This window comes from Parus major, chromosome 1A, assembly GCF_001522545.3.
Source record: "Parus major isolate Abel chromosome 1A, Parus_major1.1, whole genome shotgun sequence".
NCBI lineage: Eukaryota > Metazoa > Chordata > Aves > Passeriformes > Paridae > Parus > Parus major.
In genome coordinates, this window is record NC_031773.1 from 1,690,431 (window position 1) to 1,711,122 (window position 20,692).

A 20,692-nucleotide genomic window follows, 5' to 3' on the forward strand; every position below is an offset into this window, starting at 1 on the left:
ATTTTATGATTAGAGGAAAACAATCCCTTTTTGCCTAATCATTAGCAATTATTCTCATTAGAATGCACTAATGTTTATGAGAAATTGTTCCTTTGTTTCTTTATTGTTAATAATCTTGCAAACCCCATGGCTGAAATCATGGATTCATAGGAATACTCTTCCTTTAATACAGGAAAACTCGCTGCCTTCATTTTCACTGCTGTCACTCTGAGTGATACTTTAATTTTTCCTGCCCCTAAAAATAGTGCAGTCCCATAACTGATGGATAAATTAGAGAATCCCCAGGAAATGCTGCTGAACGTTTCTGTTTGCCAGCACAATAAATGCAGAAGGCAATAAATGTCCTCTTACATCAAGAGGAGGCGGGTAATGAGTAAATGATGGGAAAAGGGATTTTGAAAATAAATGATCAATCCAATCTAAGTTGAAAAACAATTTATTAATAATTTGGCCTTCAGTGGGAGAGAGGGATCTGTGCAGCCAGAGGAGCTGGAGATGGACCACTGACATCTGGCAGCGATGGATTTTTGGGAAGTTGATTTAGGTTTATGAACAATTAAGCTGGGATTTAGACCCAGCTTTTTCCATCTGAGTTTTGGGGGTTCACCATTGTGTTACAGGGAAAAAAAAGTAAATTAATTTTTATTTCTGTAATGTAAGCACAGAGGATGCTGGATTTGGGGAAAGTTTTGTGTGAAGGATGCAGGTCTTAAAATGCCTGAGGAGATCCGGGCTCTGCACCACGTCCTGCTCTGAGTTTATCATTTTCTCACCTCATTTTCTTGTGCTTTCCATGTGCAGGAGGTGAATTCCTGCCCAGGAGTGATTGTGTCCAGTGGCAACATCTTTAAAATCAGGGAGAGTCTGAAAGCTGAGCCAAAATCCTGGGATGTGCCCCCAGTTCAGAGAGAAGAGAGCTGCACCAGCTCTTTCTGTCATTATTCATGGTACAAATCCCAGCTTTGGCCAGGCTTGGTCACAGGAGTGTGAATTTAATTAATTCATTAATTAAATTAATGAATTAATGAAAGTTAAAGTAAAAAAAACATTTCACAGGAATGTGAGTTTAAGTAAAGGTTTTTCTTCTGCCTTTAGAATTTACTACAGAGAGACAAAATTTTGTATTTTTCTGTGTTCTGTGAAACTCCTTCAAAAATAAAACAATAAATTTCAAACTGAGAGAAGGAACTGTCATTAGAGATGATCAAAGGGAGTTTTAGGAAGAAAATGGGAGAAAATAGGAGAGTAGAGAGAAAATCAGAGTAAAGGGCTTGGTGACAAGCCTTGTGACAACTTCTTTGCAGCCAAATTTTTGCTTTAAAGGGCAAAACCAGTTGGTCTTGGGCACTGCAAATTTCCTTTAAAATCTCTGACCCCCACTTCCTTCAGGAGAGTTTAGATGGCATCAAGTTTCCATATTTGTGAGATACTGCTGGAAAAATAATGTGTCATTTTTACACTAATCCTTGCATGGTGGAAGCTTCTTCTCATTTTTTTTATTCTGATTTAACTTTTTCCACCCTCTTTGTGGGTTCTGTGTCTGACACCAGCTAGGTATGAAATATGAGATGCTCTCCTGCCATTTAAAAATCTTTATTTCCCTCCACCCCATGTCAGAGTTTAACCCTTTGCAGGCCATAATCACTCAGGAAATTTATGCACAGGGAAACAGCAAAGCAGAGCTGTGGTAATTAGGAAGCAAATCCAAATGAACCATAGCAGAGGAGTTCAAACATTTGTCTGCTTCTCAGAAGAGAATTATGATTGTTTTAAATGTCTTACCTTAATAAGGTAAGATTGTTTTTCATATCTTGGAACCACTTTAATCCAGTTCAGAGATTTTTTTTTCCTGCAACAAAAATTGTCTATATATTTATCAACTTAAAGCCCAAAGAAGATATTCCCTGTTTCTCAGACTGAGACAATAATGCAGAATATTTTCTGCTGTTTGATACCATATGTGTTTTTAAAATCACTGTAGATAATTTTTGTTCCATGCCAGCTCTGATATCTGTTCATGCCAAGCTTCCTATGGATTCCAGGAGTTCAGGGAATCATGGAATCAGAAAGGTTTGGGTAGGAAAAGACCTTAAAGCTCATCCAGTTCCAACCCCAGGGACATTTTCCACTATCCCAGGCTGCTCCAAGCCCCATCCAGCCTGGCCTTGGGCACTTCCAGGGATCCAGGGGCAGCCACAACTGCTGGGAAGTCTCTGCCAGGGCCTCACTGGAGCTGCTTCTGTTTCATCCCTTGGGAAATTCACCTTTTTGCTGCCTCACTTTGAGCAGGCAAGAGAAGAGCAGTGGAATCATCCAGATATTGAGTGAATTCTCTGATAAATTCTGTACAAGCAGGCAGCACACAATTCATTATCCAGAGACATGAGTTAAAATGAGTTAAAATCTTTTCCTGTCACCATTTTACTCAGCAACTTGTGAGGGTGTGATTTTGAATGACTATTTACTCATTTCTGGCACTCCTTGTCTGACATGTGCACATCCTGCTTCCCTTTTTTGGATCAGATTCCAGCTTTTAAGATGGGGAATTGTTGTTTTTCATACCGGGCAGCTCCTGTTTCACGTGGATTTGCTGTGCAGTGCAGTGAAAACAACAAAAAATACCCACAACTGAACATTAGGGACTGTTCTGGGTTATACTGAAATGCCTCATGCATCAGTTTTCAGCAAACCCTACTTTGTGGTGTTTGCAGCAGTGTTAGGGGCTGGATGTGTGTGTGGCTTTTTGGGATTACAACAATAACATGAAGATTTTCCCTCTTTTTCTCATTTCCTTCTCCTGCTGGTTTTCGGTTTTGAGAGCTTTGCATTCAGCAGGTTAAGCTGGAAGAGGGGACACAACACACCAAAAAAATACTTTTCTGGAAGCTCAGGATTGCTTTGGAAAGAGGAAGAGGGGATTCTGTCCCTCTGCCCCACTCAGGTGAGACCCCACCTGAGAGCTGCCCCAGCTCTGGGGACAACAGCAGCAGGACCTGGAGCTGCTGGAGCAAATCCAGAGGAATCCACGGAGCTGCTCCAGGGCTGGAGCCCCTCTGCTCTGGAGCCAGGCTGGGAGAGCTGGGAATGTTCTCCTGGAGAAGGGAAGGATCCAGGGAGAGCTTCCAGAACATTCCAGGGCCTGCAGGGGCTCCAGGAGAGCTGGAGAGGGACTGGGGACAAGGCCTGGAGGGACAGGACACAGGGAATGGCTTCCACTGCCAGAGGACAGGGATGGATGGGATCTGGGGAAGGAATTCCTGGCTGGGCTGGAATTCCCAGAGCAGCCCCAAATCCCTGGAATGTCCAAGGCCAGGCTGGACATTGGGGCTTGGAGCCCCCTGGGGTAGTGGGAAATGTCCCTGCCATGGCAGGGGTGGAATTAAAAGCTCTTTAAGGTCCCTTCCCACCCAACCCATCCTGTGATTCTTTAAGAAGAAAATCAAAGTTGTTTTGGAATAGAAGAAGAGCCCCAGTGTGAAACCAGAGCCTTTTTTCAGGGAATGCCATTCCCTGTGTGCCAGAGCTCAGGAGCTCAGTCTGTCCTTACTCAGTGCAGCTGAAGCTGTGTTTCAATTTCAATTTCAATTTCAATTTGCTGTGTTTAAATGAAAAACTGTTGATATCTTTTCTCCCATGTCCCTCTAATTCCACTGGATAGGTGCAATATTTTTTGACTTTACACTTCCACAAAGTTCCTTGCCAGCCAAACACACCCAGTGAAAGAAATCCAGCCCAGACTGTATTCACTGCACGTCTCACACAGCTTTCATGAGCCTCCTACCTTCTGAAGAGTTTCTGCTGCTCCTGTCACTGAATTTTTTGGAAACTTTCTTTAATTATATGTTTAAAATAATGTGCAGAACGCTGATGATTTGAGCATCTCTTGTGGCTGAGCAGGCAGGAGTTTTTCAGTGGGATCTCAACTGAGCAAAACAAAATAATGCTGTGTATAGGTGAGATGAGTTATTGGATAATGGTAGAGGCTGGGCTTCCTTTTGTTAGAAAATGTGCAGAAATTGGTTTTTTTTAAAGGCTTTTTAAAAAGCAGTAAATGACCCTTTGAAATTCAGAAAACATCAATGAATTTTTTTCTTTGTATTGTTGCCATGAACTGACAAGAGATTATTTCAGGTACTTGTAAAATTGAAAGAACTTCATGAAAAACTGAAAAATCCTTACAAGACCCGTGCTTTTATATTGGAAAATCAGTGTAAAGTGCTGTGTGTGTTTGTAGCATGCAGCATGTGGCATATTTTTGAAGTGGGAGTTTTACCAGTGGTTGACAGAACAAGGATTTAGTGCCAGTGTCTGAGGGCACATTTGATGTCTTTTTACTGCAGTAGCTGATGCAATTAAAAGTTTTCAGACATGTGAACCTCTTTTTATGTGACTGAATTTACTGGCAGTGTTTTACTCCTCTTCTTGCCAGCTTTAAGAATTTGAAGATAGAATTAATGGGAAATTTCAGGGTGCAGGTGCCATAAATACAATTCCTGCTAGCAGGAATGTGTGGCCCTGCACAGGACAGCCCCAAAAGTCCCACCCTGTCCCTGAGAACATTGTTCCTATGAGCTAATTCCAGGTTTTTAGAGCAGCAAAAGGGATGTTTTTCTTGTAGCTGCCCAGATCAAAGATGTGGGAGCTTTTGAGAGTCACTTTTGTACTTTGGAGGGATAAAAAGAAGAAAAAATATCGATGATACCAAGTTCACGCACAATGCTGTCACACTTTATAAAATAAAATACAAAAATCCAAACTCACAAGTATTTCCATGTGTTATCAGACAGCTGGGGAATCAACAGAGATGGAATTTATCCAGCTGGACCTGTTGCTGTGAGGAGTGAAGGAGACTTGGGAATTGTGGTTGTGTTTGTGGCTTTTTGGAAGAACTACAATGTGGAGTTCTTCTCTCAGTTGTGAGGTGTTTTCTGGACAGCACAAGAGTTGTAAAAGAGAGTTTGTGGGTCTAAATTGTGGTGTCTTTGGAAATCTCAGAGTGCTTTGGGTTGGGAGGGACCTTAAAGCCCATCCAGTTCCACGGATGGGACACCTCCCACCATCCCAGGGTGCTCCAAGCCCCATTCAACCTGGCCTTGGACATTCCAGGGTTGAATCCCATCCTAAAAGACAAATTCCAGGATGGATGCAAGGATTGGCTAGACCTTTTCTAACCCTGCACAGGGAAATGTTGAATTCACAGATTTTCCTAGGAGAAATGGCCGTGGTAGGGGGTCAATGTGTGTGACACAAAGTGCATTCACAAAAATAACTGGAAGTCTGTTCAGGCCAAGGAGGGAAAAGATGGAAAGAAAGGCAGAAAGGTGTGCAGCACAGTGGAACACTTGGAATGGCAGGAAAAATAAAGGTTACAGTGGGAAAAAAGCTCTCTGTAGGACAGAGCATCCCCCAAATGCAGAAATACAGAATAACAGCGCTGGCTTCAGCGATGCGCTGCGGGAGGGAGATGGGAACGGGAATCAACAGAAACCATGAGGAATGCAGGAAAAAGGAGCTCAGGAAAGAGTGGGAATCATCTTCAGAGGTCACAAATCACAGATACAAATTAGGAAGGTTTGTAGGAGTCTGTGTTTGAATTATTTGGTGTCATGTGTCATCCAGCTTGTAGTAATTTTGTGGGTTTTGCCTTATTGAGAGCAATGCAGTGACTTTTTAAACTTCCAGATCAGATTATTTGGTGCTGATAATTCCACTGGGTCATGCTTTCATTTTCCTAGGCCCTGGAATTTGTCTGAGCAGGTTTTTAGGGAGAGCCCACCTGCTTTAGCTGTGGCTGCTTTTCCTTCAGGAGGCAGTTCCTGAGCTCAGTGACTCTGCTGGGATCCACTCTTGGAAGAGCACTGAAAAATTCTCACTTTTTCATCAAAATTTACTTTGATTTAAACATTCTCAGAGCTCGTTGCCTTTCTTACTTCACTAAATTAAATTTGAGCAGAGGTCACCATCTAATCTGAGTGTTGAATGCAGTTTTCTTGGATTCAGCAAATCCAAACAAATACCTACATTGTTTTTTTTCATCAGGGATTTTTTATATCCTCAGCATTTCCATTGTAGCAGTGCTGGTACCTCCTCACTGCTCTCACCTGGCGTTCAAAGCAGCTGCCAGAAACCATCTTTGAAGTTTTTTAGTTCTTCACCATCACCAAAACCTGTTATTGATATGTAGAATTTTACAGTTTGGCTTTTGTTGTAACAGCATCAGTTCTCAGTCAGTTGGTATCAGATTTTCTTCCTTTTCTTGTGGCTGTTTTCATTTAGATCATGAAGTTTGCACAGTGACACCAAAATTCAGATTATTTGTGGCAGCAACATTCCAAGAAGTTCATTGCTCTGGCCAAATGCAAATATTAAAATGGTTTTGAATATCAAACTCATCCTATTTGGATACTTCAGCTCATAATTCCACAAAATGAGAATTGGATAGGATTGATCAAACTGGTTCCTGAGGAAAATTCCCACAAATGCCAGCTCAAAAAAACCACAAACAAAACTTTTTAAAGCAGTGAGAGAAACAGCAACAAGCCCATGCCATGACACTGTTGCCAGGACTGTTGGATTGAAAGAGACAGAATATTTTAGAATTTCTTTCAGGAACTTTATTTGTGGTCTCTTTCGGGCTGGCGTGTGAGCGTTATTGGTGCTTTTCAAAAAATGGAAATCTTGCACTCATTATGGCCCGAGGCAGCCAATCTCAGGCAGCAGTGATGGGGGAGATCTAATAAACAGAGCTAAACCCAGCTATTTCCCATTGATTTGAAAGAAGACAGAGCTAATCTGTGATTCTTTCTGTTGGGCTGCTGCCACAAGATGAATTTCACCTCCAGCTGCAGAGCACATTGCACATCTACAAGCCAAAAGAGATTTTCACCCTGATAGCAGATCCGAGTTTCCATATTTATGGAGTTGTTCCCACTGCAAGGGGCCTTGTGGAGGTCCAAGCACCTGCCTGGAGCAGATGGACAGAGGGGGATTTTTGGGGACCTCCAAGGCTGGAGATACCACAACCCCTATAATCCCTGTCCCTTAACTACCCTTATAGGGAAGTACTTTTTTGTCCATTTTCATGGGGTCTCTGCCTCCAAAAGCTGGCCAAAAAGAATTGAGAATGAGTGGTGGTTAAAGGGATTTCCCCAGATTTTCTCTGACTTTGAGATTTCATCTTAAAATCGTGGCTGCTGTAGACCATGGAAGGGCTGCCCTGGACTCAGCGCTGTCTCTGCTGGAGTTTTGACAAAACCCCTTCATGGATGACCTCAAATTGTTTTGTTTTGACTTTCCAACACCTCAGGACTTTGTGGGAGTCATCCATGAGGGGTGGAGGAATGGAATGGGAGATTTAGGCTGAGTGTTTGGAAATGCCACATGCAGCATGGACAGCTCTGTACCTTGGGATAAAACACTGGGATATCCCTGGGAGTCACAGCCATTCCTGGATGGGACCCTGGGTGACCTGGGCTAGCAGGAGGTGTCCCTGCCCATGGCAGGGGATTGCACCTGGATAATTTTGAAGGTCCCTTCCATCCCAGACCATTCCAGGATTTTGGGATTCGTGCTGACCCTGGTTTGCTTTGAGCTGGCCCATTGGACCAGTATCTAAGAATTAATTCCATGAGAGCAACCAACAACAGGAATTAAAAATCCTCATTCCTGTGCTGCCATCTGCAACAAAAGGAAATTCCCAACTTAGATTTCTTGGGCATCACCCCTGGCAGCAGCAATTCCCATTCCCATGCCCTCAAAGATATACCACCTTCATTTTGGGGGGCAAAGCCCCCTTTAGGGCATGGAGAAATAACCCCATTGGGAAAACATAATTCCAACCATGGAATAGTGACAGGGCTGAGCTGAGAAGGGAAATTGTAAGTGGGAATGATTTAAATGAGGCTTCTTGTCATCAGGAGGGGCCATAAATACACTTGTGCATTTTCAGGTGCATCTCTAAGCCTGAGCACATTTGTATTAACACCACTACTACAATTACATGCAGATTAGCTGCTTGGCTGAATAGCTGTAAGAACTTGGAATAGATTTGTCCTTTTCACAAAGGTTTTCATTTTCTTTGGCAGCTCTGAGTGTTAACAAATTAGAGATCGATGTTCTAGCAGGGCAGAAAAGTGAAGTGAGGCATGGCTGGGGAGAAACTTCAGAGCCATTAATAGTTGCAGTTAAAGGCATTAGTTAGTGATGCCTGTAAAACTGAGTTTTAATTCAAAAGAAAAGGTCAAAAATCGCTCTCTTTCCCCCCATTTTTTGCTGATAACTGAGTTAAATATTTTACCCTGCTTGCTGCATTCTGAATATCTTTGACATCTTTGAATATCACTGCAATGTTTGACAAGCACCCATCATGGAATCAAGCAAACACTGATGGGAAGTGAATTTCCTTCCTGCAGGATGTTTGCCAGGCAGAGCACATGTTGCTCCTTTGTTTTCATGGATTGGTTTGGGACCATAACCCTCATCTCATTCCATGGCAGGGACACCTTCCAGGTTTTTGTTTGGGTGGGTCTGTGGCATTTTCAACACCTTTGGAAACTTTTTGGGTTTTATCTCTCTGCAGGAACAGGTACTGGGTGGTTTGGGGTGTCCCAAATCCTCCCTGCAGTCTGTAACAGTTCAGGCATCTCTTCTGTCCCAGGGTCAGCCTGGTCCTGACCCAGCTTCTTCCAGGACACAGCGGAGAAAGGAAGTTTTCTAAAGGCAGAAGAGAGGGAATTGCACTTGAATTTGAACTTGGGAGCTCTGGGCAAGCACCACCAAAATGCTGATAATTTCCTTAGTCTCAGCTTCCTTACCTGGGTGTCCTCTGTAGGCTCAGTCCAGGATCCCAGGTTGCTTCCTTTGTTTCTTTTATTTTATTTTTTTTTTCTGTGGGGCTTTTCTTTCAGTTTGAATTCTCTTTCCCTGGCTTGTAACCACTTCTCCCACTTACTGCACATAAACCAGTTCTCCTCTGCTGTGAAAGCTCATCCCCTGCTCTGTCCATTCATCTTTAATCCCTGAGTTCTCCTGAATTGTGGTGGAAGGGATTTGTTGGGTCCTTCTCCAAAGGCACTGTAGTTCAGGAATGGAAAACTGGTTTGCTTTGGGCAGTGACCATTTTTTTGTGGAAAGATGCTCCATTTGGATAGATTTCATAAAAAGCTGATTTTCAGCCCTGTGGCAGATCCAGAGAACTGCCAGTGAGGGACAGTCAGTCCCCTCATTAAAAAGGAGCTCATAATGGGATTTAAATCAAGAGTAGAAGTCTTAAGTGTTACAGAGGATCTCTGAATGTGGATTTGGACATCCTTAGTTTCATCTCTGCAATAAAAACTGCACCAATTGACTGACTAGAGCAGCTGGATCAAATGAGAGCAGTCAGAACTTGTATAAAGAATAACTTATCTAAAAATTCAAGCACAGGCTTGATCTGCTGACATTTCAGAAGAAATTCCCTCATCCATAGATCATTTGGAGGCAGAATGAAGATGCAGTGTTACTTGGGAAGCTGTCTGATGTTAAATGCTCGGTTTTCCATAGCTTATTAAAATCAATTCAGGGACAAATAGAGGCTTTAAATTCAAATGAAAATGCCATTGGAATGGTCATATTTATAAATCTATAATTTAATGTAATTTGGAACTGCGGTAGAGGCACAGAACAGCTGATGGTTTTATTCTTTTTTTTTCATTCTCTTTTCTTCCCTAATTCCTTCTCTCCTCACTCACTTGGTGGCAGTTCCAAGGATGAAACATGACAGGATTTTTTAAAGTTTATTTCTTCTAATCTTGCTTTTTTCTCTGTAGTCCAGAGGAGGCCCCAGAGCTGGAGCCCCTCTGCTCTGAAGCCAGGCTGGGAGAGCTGGGAATGTTCTCCTGGAGAAGAGAAGGCTCCAGGGAATGCTCAGAGTCCCTAAAGGAGCTCCAGGAGAGGGATGTGGGACAAGGGATGGAGGGACAGGACACAGGGAATGGCTCCCACTGCCAGAGGACAGGGATGGATGGGATCTGGGGAAGGAATTCCTGCCTGGGCTGGAATTCCCAGAGCAGCCCCTGGATCCCTGGAATGTCCAAGTCCAAGGATGGGACTTGGAGCAACCTGGTGAGTCTTGAGTCTGGACTAAAATAAGTGAAACAATTTCCTCGTGGCTTTGCAAATCTCTTTTAAGGCCGTTCAGATCTCGGGCTCTGTGTCAACAGGATGATTAAAACAAAATGCTCCCTATTATCCACAAATGGCTTCGTTAAAGATCCTGAGATGAAATGGCCACAAGTACAATTAGGGGAGAAAAGAAGCTTAACTGCAGCAGAAATGGATTAAAAAGAGGCACAGAAAACTTCCCAATTTGCCATTCAGGGAACAGGATAATCTTTGCCTGCCGATGCTTTGAGTCTTTCCGTGGGGGAGGATGAGAAGGAGAGAGAAGTCTTTAAATTAAAAATTCTCCCCTGATTCTCAAAGGTGCCAAACAGCCCAAGCCCTTGGTTCCTTTGGTGGGTGGAGCAGGTGCTGAGCTGAGCTGGAGTCAAGCTGGGCTCGTTTTTGTCTTTCCCAGCACTAACTTGAAGCAAAGGGCAGATTTATCTCTTTTGTATGCAAGTCAAAAGTCTTTTTTTTTTCCTTTGTCAAATCAACTGTTAACTACATAACTATTAAATTTAATTAAAAAAAAATTAAACAGATTTCATGAATGTTACTGTCATAATGAATCTCTTCAGGGCTTTAAGGGTTTAAAAGCAAGAATTCAATGCCAAAATCAGTCGTGGTCTGTCTGCAGTAAAAACAGTTTCACCACATTTGTAATAAAGTCGTGCATATAGGTGAGGTATCTCTGGTGAAATTAAATGAGGGATCTCAAGTTCTCCTGGTTCTTTTGATAATCTTCTGTCAGCTTGGATGACACAGGAGCTCTCAGAACTTTCCCTGCTTGCAAATCTGAAGGTTTTCAGCCCAGAGTGAAAGGTGTACTCGTGCTTTGAGCTCCCCCATGCAGACAAAACAGTGACCTTCTGAGGGGCTCCAGGCATTTATTTTCTTACACAGACCTTTGAAATCAGAGCTGTTGAGAGAAATAATTCTCCCCTTATTCCTCCAGCTTTAAGAAGCTTCTGCTCCCACTTTCTCTCAGGGAAAATTAATTCGGTGGCAGATGTGGTGAAAACACTTTCACCCGTGGCCAGATCTCATTTTTCTCTTCCTGACTTCTGCCCTTATTTATATTTTCTGTGGCTCTGTGTACATATCAGGGCAAATTGGATGGATTTAAAATTAAAATTGAAGTTCTCTTTAACTTCTCATTCAGCCTGTTTCTCTCAGTTCACTTTGAGGGTGGCTTTGGAAAAGGCACCACTTGTTACTCAATTTTACTGCAGTATCTTCATTATCTTTGGGCCAAAACTGCTGGATTTGGGTTTGAAGGGGACTTTTAACTTATCCAGTGCCACCCCTGCCATGGCAGGGACACCTCCCACTATCCCAGGGTGCTCCAAGCCCCGTCCAGCCTGGCCTTGGATGCTTCCAGGGATGAGGATAATAAATGTCTGCTTTATCTGGAGATGAGGAAATGATGTTACAGCAGCATTTTTTATCTGTTTTTAGGGAAATGACCACTGCAGTTTTATCTGGAGGATTAGGGAGGACTTGGAAAACGAAACTTCATCTCTGGGTTACGGGGAGTTTATCTCTAAAAGAGAATCTGAGTGAATTTCAGTAGCAGACCTGAGCCAACAAACAGCACACTTCATCTAAGATAACAAATGATTTCTTGATAGCTTGTAGGATTAAAACTTGTGGGCATACAGAGCAGCTCAGTTGATCACTTGAACTGCAATTAAAAAGCAGAACAAGTACACCCTGAATATTGTTTTTATGTCAGAAATGCTCCTTCATGCTTGAAAATGAGAAAAAATTGCAATCGATCCTTACAACTGTTGTGTTCATCTTTATTGACCAGGCCAAAGAAAGATAAATGGCAGCCTAAATAAGATTCTAGTCCATGTTGGCCTGGGAGGGGACAGGGGGTGATGGAGAACCATTCATCATCTCAGCCCTGCTCCGGCCACGCTCGCCCTGCCGCCCATCACGGGCTCATCCCATCCCATCCCATCCCATCCCATCCCATCCCATCCCATCCCATCCCATCCCACCCCACCCCATCCTCCTGGGCCTGGCTGGGATGGGGCAGCTGGCATTGCTGGATGCCAGTTTCGCTGGTGTGAGGAGAATTTCACTTCCCTTTGCTCAGGGATGATTTATGAAGAAATAAACGAGCGCCGGTGGCGTGCGCGGGAAGCGGGGAGTGAGCGATGAGGTGTGGGGCTGGCAGTGGGGACCACAGCAGAGCTCTCTGCTCCTCCTGAGCCGGGCCTGACCTTTGTCTGCAGCGCCTCTCACCCAATTTGTTTTCATTTGGGAGAAAATATTAGCCCTGCAATACAATTTTACCCCTGTCTGGAGCTGCCATTTTATTCACTGATTTCGGTACGTTTCAAGATTATCGTTCTCAAGGAAGAAGCTCCGAAGATGAAATCTTTAAGTGGGAGGGAAAAATGTTTCTCTTTGCAATTTTTTTTGTACTTGGTGCTTACCTCTTTTGGAATTTCAGGAGTGAGACCTGCATTGCTCATAAAATGATAAATATTCCTCAGGATATGTTTACTCACCCAGTGACCACAGACCTGTGTCATCTGTGACTTTTATGGAAGAGTGATCTCTCCACCTAAAGCATTTTCCATTTTTTTTCCCCCCCTAAAAATGTTTTTGTCATATTGCTTTTCCATACATCAATGTCTTGAGCTAAACTGCTTTATTTTACCCAAAATTAAAATTGGAATGGTGCTTCCCATGGACAGGATCGTGGCATCCATGTGTGTTATGGAATCATGGAATGGTTTGGGTGGGAAGGGACCTTTAAGGACATCCAGTGCCACCCCTGCCATGGGCAGGGACACCTCCCACTGTCCCAGGTTATTCCCAGCCCCATCCAACCTGGCCTTGGACATTCCAGGGATCCAGGGGCTGCTCTGGGAATTCCAGCCCAGGCAGGAATTCCTTCCCCAGATCCCATCCATCCCTGTCCTCTGGCAGTGGGAGCCATTCCCTGTGTCCTGTCCCTCCAGGCCTTGTCCCCAGTCCCTCTCCAGCTCTCCTGGAGCCCCTTTAGGGGCTCTGAGCTCTCCCAGAACCTTCTCTTCTCCAGGATGAACATTCCCAGCTCTTCTCCAGGATGAACACTCCCAGCTCTCCCTCAGCCTGACACAAGTTAAATATTTGAAAGATGCCAAATCAATATTGAGGCATCAATAACTCCAAAGCACAGGATAAAGTCCCAGGTTGTTAAAATGAGGATTCAGCTGGTTTTGATGTAATCACACAGCGTGGGCTTGTCAGGATTTTGTTGCCATGTTAACATCACTCCCTGGGACGCCGATGACTCAAAGCTACACCAGAGTTCTTGCAAGTGGCAGCACAACGTTTTTGCCTCTCCACGCCCTGTTTGCACCAGCATTCCGAGGAAAATGGTTTCAGAGAAGTTTTGAGCTGCTTAAACTTTGCTTTCTCCCTCCAGCTGGGCAGCCAGGTGCCTTGGTTATTACAGCAGAGGTCCAGCTGTGTCAAGGCTATAAAAACCTCCTGAAAAATGCCACCTCTGTATTATTGAGACATGAAGCAAAACAACATTCCAGCCATTTATCTCAGGCTGTAGGATCACAGAGTTCTTTAGGCTGGAAAAGACCTTTAAGATTATCAAATCCAACCATTCCCAGCACTGCCAAGGTCACCACTGAGCCACGTCCCCAAGTGCCACCTCCACATTGCTTAAAATCGCTCCAGGGATGGGGACTCCACCCCTGCAGCTGCTCCAATGCCTCACCACCCTTTCCATGAAGGAATTTTCCCAAATTGAAGCTGAGGCTCCCCTAGTACAGCATTTTCACACCTAAAAATCTTCTGTTGCTTGGTGAGCATCTCTCACCTGTACTTTGGAAATGAATGATTCTGTAGAACCGAGTCAAAGCCATCCCTGTGTTTAGGGGAGATGAAAATCTGTTCTGAAGGCTTTAAAAATTAAAATTAGCAACTGATGGAAGCAACCTGGGAGTTTGGAATATTCCAGGAACTCCTTAGAGAGGCGTTCTCAAGGCACAGAGCAAAAAGGGAAAGTCGAGCCATCGTTAATTTATTGTGGGACTTTGAAGCTTGGCTCGAGTGTCACCTGTGAGGTGGGAGGAGATGAGTGTGAGGAACACAAACAGGGCACTGCAGAGAAATCAAGAATCAGTATTTTGGTTTTGATTACTAATGAAGAAGTTGCAAAGACTCCAGGAACACCTTGTGCTAAATACGGGATTTTTGCCTCGTGTCCCTTTAGAGTTTCTTCTCCAAGAATCATTTGTTTTGCAGAATCAAGGCACACTTACAAAAAAAATATTAAAAAAAACAACAAAAAAAGAATGCTTTCTGAAACTTTGTCATTTTGTGGTTAGGTTTTGAGGGGGTTTTGAAACAACTTAAATCCAAAATCAGCTTTATTGACTGGATATTAGCATACCTGTAGCCAATACTAACCAACATCTGTATTTATTCTGTTTGTTTCCCAGAGTGCCCAGTTCTACAAAGTCACCACTGAGCAATACCAAAAAGCTGCTGATGAAGTCTCATCTCGGTTCAAGTGAGTCCCTTCTGTTTATTTCCTGGCAGCTGGATGAGTTCTTGCCACATTAAAATGCACAATAATTCCCTTTTCCACCCCTCACAGATCCTATCAGTCCCTCTGGTTCCTTAAAGGAGGGAATTTGGGAGAATTTGGAGGCCAATGTATAGGAACCAAAAGCTGCAGAGAAATGGGATGCACACTTTGTATCCATTCATTAATTTATAGTTGATAAGAAGTGTGAAATATCCTAAAAATAGATTCCCTTTCTCTGATGGAGCACCAAAAATGGGATTCCAGCTTTGCATCACAATCGCAGCACGGGGAGGATTTAAATGAGGAATTTCACTTTGCCCTCAACAGTGAAGGTCAAATTAAATAATTTTTATTAGTCCTGAAGAAAGTGAAGTGAAGATCTGGTAATTGATGGATCAAAATGACAGTGACCCTTAGCCTTGGACCTTCCCTTTGGGCTGCCCTCATCCCTCAGGCTCGAGGTTCCATTTATCATTTTAGTGAGGACACAGAACTTTTTACAGCCTCAATTCTCTCCTCTAACCAAGAAATGCTGCAGAAAATGAATTATTCTGCCACGATTTTTGTAGATCTGTGGAGGGATTTTCTTCTGCTTTGTGTTTTGTTTTGATTTTTGATGAGCAGGAAGAGAAAAGTCCTTTCTGAGCTGCTGATAATGATACAAATAAAATTTTAAAGTCTAAGAAAAACTCATTTTATCTCCTAACAGCATGAATGGTTGAATGTTCTCTGGTGTATATATAAAAATTTTGTAGTGTTTAATGGTGCAGAGTATATTGAGCACTAAATTAATCTGTCCCTTAAACAAGAGGGACAGGATGACCATTGATCAAAGTCTGATTTAAACATAATTTGGAGGGTTTTCCATCATGTCTGGAAATCCAGGAAGGCTGGGATAAAATTCCCACCTGGGTGTCTCCTTCCCCTGTTCCAGTGGGATATTTTCAGCTTTCCAAATGAAATGATTGCCTCATTTCACATGCATTATTCCAAAAGAAGGTTTTGTTGGGATTGGAAGTTTTGCTGAAGAGCTCTGGGTGGGTTTAGTGGGCAGAGGTGGGAGATGGGTTTGGGATTGGGTTTTTCCTCCTGAAACAGAAAAGATTTCCTGAGTAAATCAAATACTTTGGGTTCCTTTTTGTGCACAAATGGAGCTGAGTGATAGAGCAGGGGCCATTCCTGAGCATCAGTGAAATTTAAGAGAACCATTTTATAGGATGCAGAAATCAAGGAATATTTGCTGAGGAGGATTTGGACAGGGAATCACATTCCTAACACTTCATTTTCTAGAAACTAAAGGTGTGAGTTGAAATCATCCATTTGACTGGTCTGTAATAGCAATACTGCAATTACTGTGCTGCTTTTGAATTTGAAACCAAATTTCCTAGAAATTATTTGGAATTTTTAAATCAGTGGATCCAGTATTGATCCATTGCCTTCCAAGTAAACAAAAGGCAAAAAAAACCAAACCAGGAAATAAAAAGGTGCCAGAAATATGCACATAAATTGTGGCAGATTTGATGAAGTGCCTGAAATACCAATATTACTTTACAATGTAAAGGTTTTTCCTTACATAAAATCCTTTTAAACACCGTGTCTTTTTTTATTGAAGGTTTCAATGCAGGAGATGTTATTTTATCACTGCCTCTTTTATGGAACTTGATGGATAAATGAGGAATGATTTAGTGAGACCCAAAGATGCTCTTTCAGTGTCATGGGCGCTTCTCATGTGCAGTTTAATTGCACGTGAGGATTGAGAGGACAGAGGCTCCAGTGGTGTTTAAAGAGTTGTTTAATTGGCTGTAAAAGAAGAATTAAATAAGGTTGAGCTGCTAAATTTTGTTAATGCATAAAGCCATGTGCTGCCTGTGATTGCAGGTTCCAAGTGCAAGATTAATGGATCTAATTGTGGTGTTATTAGCAAATAGTCTGACTTTATTTTAGGCATGTCTAGAATTAGGTACCCAGTTTTAGTGATATAACTTGAATTTCTTCCACTTTTTAAGCTGCAACATTTCCAAGAGCAAGAAGTGGACGGTGTTGTTACATATTAAATATTTCCTGGATTTTCCTTCCTCCATTTAATCCCTGAAATGACATCAGTCATGGCTTCATCAGTCTTTAGGGATAATTAAACAGCATTAAAAGGGGAAAAATACAAATATCCCACATGGGTTTGGATCAGAGACCTGGCAAGTCTTGTGTCTGCAGTTCCTGTTGTTGCCTGCATTAACCTGATATTCCAAATGTCCATGAGGAATGTTTTATCTCTATAAAGGGCCTGATTCACATTGATCAAATTGGGAATTATCAAATGCTTCATCTCTTTACGAGCCTAATTCCCATTGATCAAATCCTAAACGAGCAGGTTCAGGCAGTTCCTGCACTCCCCAAATCACATTAAAACAACATTACAGGGCCATGCTGCCCCTCCTAAAGCTGGAATTATCTTCCCACAGTTACATTATAACCCCAATTATTCCATTATGAAGATGGCTCTGTTATAATGAGGAGTTTACACAAGAAGAGAAGAATGCAACGTTACAGGAAGAACCGGGCTCTGGGCAAGGATTTGAACTTTTCCTAATCAAATTCTCCCTTTGTTTTGTGGGTTTTTTCCCTTAATTTGGAGGGCTGGGGGTGGGAAATTCAGCAGCTGCAGTGGTGACATTTTATTCCCCTGTGGTGTCTCGAGCTAAGTGACATCTTCATTATTCATTTAAGAAGCAGAGAGGGTAAAGGCAGCCTAAAATAAATGTTTTTTATCTTTGGTGGGTTTTGATTTCTGGTGAATTCATAGCTGTGCATTAGTGCTTTTCCCTAAATATTCTGCCATTCCTCTCCTGCTCCTCTGCTCTCGTGGAAAACATGGAATTGCTTCTTGCTGCTGGGATTTTTTTTGGGGGAAAAACTTCATTCCAATCCATCCAGGCTGATGGGAACCCTAAATCCTCCTGGGGGATTGTCTGATCAGTTTGGGGTGAGGTTCCCCCAATAATGGAATTAATTCCCCAAAGTTTGCTTGGACAGTGACAGCTGTAATCCAGAGGATCCTCTGCATCCTTTTTTTGGGAAGTTTTGGGTGTTCATTCTGAATCACAGATTTTAGGGGGCTTTATCCCTTCATTATGAATCTTTTGGCTGTGACTCTCTCCATCAATTCCCATAGAATGAATGGGAATAAATGACAATTTAATATCATATCTTCCTTTAATTAGGATTTCTCTACCACAATACCTGGGTCATTAATTTTTACTGGAAATTAAATTTAAGGCATTGATATCATCATGAAATCACAGAGTGGTTTGGGCTGGAAAGGACCTTAAGGATCATCCAGTTCCACCCCCTGCCATGGACACCTCCCCCATGAAGTTCTCTTTGATGTTCAGCTGTGAATATTTGAAATATTCTCAGTATTTCCTGATGCTGTTGTGAGCTGAGAAGGAGCATAATAAAAGCACAGTAAATTAATAACAGCAGCACTTGGATATTCAGATATAATTGTCTCACAAAGCAGTGGTGCCAATTCTCTGGACACTGAGGGGATAAAAAAAACAGGGTGGAGAGAAAATCAGCTTTTTATTGATGACTTTGGACCGAGTCCAGGGACGTGTGGCTTTATTTCCCCATCACCCTTCTGATGTTGGGGCACATGTGGTGACTTTTGAAGGGCTCTTGCACTGCCTGTAAATTAGGAATATCCATAGTTCCTTAATGCAAATATCTTCAGTCACCATCGTGCTGCACTCACATGCCTCAGTAAGGTGGAAATCTGTGCTGCAGACAGCCAGGCAAAGAATTTGTGCTTTATTTCTCCTTGTGCAGACTCAGACTTCCAGTTTGTAGCAATTGTACATTAAATAACATCATTGATTCCCAAATTGGTTTGGGTGGAAGGGACCTTAAAGCTCATCCCATTCCACCCCTGCCTTGGGACACCTTCCCTAGGCCAAGTTTCTCCAGCCCATCCAACCTGGCCCTGAATTAAAAGCAGCTGCTTTTGAAACCTAATTTAAAACTACAAATTACCAGTTATTTATGAAATACCACACAGTGTTTTGTCAATAACAGAAAATAGGGAAGCTACAAAAAAATCCTGCAGGTTTTGTGCCTTTAGTTAAGCTTTTTTTGCTTAGCCAAGGGCAGTGAGCTCTGCACAGAAAGCTCCTGAATTAATGTTTTCTCTTACAAATACAGCAAATATAGGTGGTGCTTTGTCAGGACAGAATCATTGCAGGCTTGTTTGCTCTGATGATGCTGTTCCTGGTGGTATCCTTGATTTTTTTGTCACGTGTTCTGCTGGGGGATGATGGTCCCAAGTTACTCCTGACATCCTTAGAGAGGTGTGAGCTGTTTGTCAGTGATGCTGGGAATGAAAGAATTAAACACCATAACCCAGCTCAGCTTTTCTTAGCAACAGAGGTACCCAAAGATCTTATTTCTCTTTCTGCTCCAGCACCTCTTCACACTCAGCTGTGCTGACACCAGCAGAGTTTCTAAAGGTGCTTCAAGCAGAGGTGTCTGATCTCAAACACATTTCACTGCACAGGCCAAGTGTCATTGCAGTTTCCAGCATGGAATTGATGCTGTCCCCCCTCTTAGCTTGAATCCAGTCTGGATTCTGCTTCAGGTGGGAGGAGACATCAGTAAAGAGACTTGAATAAATCTTTCCAGCCTCCTGTTGCCCATCCCAAACCCTGTTCCTTTTGAATAAACACTTTTTTTTTTGCTCAGTTTTTTCAGTCAGGGTTTGCTCCTCTTGGATTCACCTGAGGGATGCAGGAGCAGAACTCACTCAGGAAATCTCCTGGACTTTCTCTGCTTTGTGAAAGGGATTGTGCTTTCACCCAAGGACCTTAAAATCATCAACCAGCTCCAGTTTAAAGAGGGGACTTGTGTGGGCAGCAGCTCTCCTGTCTCAGTTCTCTACACCTCTAAACAAATAAGAGAATCCTTATTCTGGATTAACTGCCCATTTCCCAGTTATCCTTTGGAATCTCAGAATTCCCTAAAGCCACTTTAAGTGTGTTTCCCTGTGCTTGTCACTACAGACATGACAGCTTTGGGTTTCCCTGCATTCACACAGATCCTGAACCTCGTTCCTTTGATCACTGCAGCCCAAGAGGAGCGAGGGGTCTCAGCAGGGCTGGGTGAAACAGGAATTGTGCATTTGGAGCTGGATGCAAACTGGTGGAATATCTGTGTGTTTCTCTTTCACAGAGAATCTCTGCGTGGGGATGTGTTTTCATTGAAACCTCTGGGCTCTGATGTGAAATTTAAATGTGCTTGTTTGGTCAGGAAGCAGGACTGAAGCTCTAACAGTGTTTTTTGAGAGTTACATTAACTTTTAAAATGCATTATTCAAAATTTAAATAGCACATTAATAAAGAGGGTAAGTTAATTCTTTCCATGTTTGGCATAATCTTTTTTTTTTCCCCTTTCTAGAAATCATGGGTACATTTATTAAATCTCCCCTCAGGCTATCCCCAGCTTCTCCCACAGTGAGATCCTTCACTCTCTGTAATGGAGAAAGCAATCTTAAAATTAATGTTTGTAAAGCCCTGAGTCAGGAATAGGACTTTTTGTTTTATTTTATATGAATTGATAAGTAAAATAAAAGATTTTCTGGGAGGGGGGACAGGTAGAACAGGATAATTATTGTAGGATATTGTGGGATAATTGTGTGGGAAAATTTGCTTGTGGGAGAGGAGTTGGAACTGGATGATCTTGATGATCTTTCCCAAGCTGAACCACTCTGTGATTTCATGATCTGCAGGTCCTTTCCCTGTTCAGAAAATCCTTTTCCTGTTCAGGGTGGGTGTGTTGGGAAGAGAAACGTGTTCAGCCCCTGCTGCTTTTCTCCATTTGCTTACAGAGGAACACAAAGGAATTTTACAGAGTTGAAAGCAGCGAGTGAAGCTCTGCCCTCACACCTCGATGGATCTGGTTGTGGTTCTGCTCTGGAGCGCTGGGAATCAGCCAGAGCAGATCCAGGAGCAGATC

General features: G+C 42.7%; 1 protein-coding gene across 4 annotated transcripts in view; it reads left to right on the forward strand.

Moving 5' to 3' along the window:
• Nucleotides 1-20,692, forward strand: part of CHCHD3 (coiled-coil-helix-coiled-coil-helix domain containing 3) — a 124,205-nt gene that overhangs the window by 84,957 nt on the left and 18,556 nt on the right. For all 4 annotated transcript variants that reach the window (XM_015628579.3, XM_015628582.3, XM_015628581.3 and 1 more), the window contains one exon: nucleotides 14,601-14,671. In XM_015628579.3, the coding sequence (XP_015484065.1) occupies nucleotides 14,601-14,671 (71 nt within the window). The remainder of the gene's footprint in view (nucleotides 1-14,600; nucleotides 14,672-20,692) is intronic.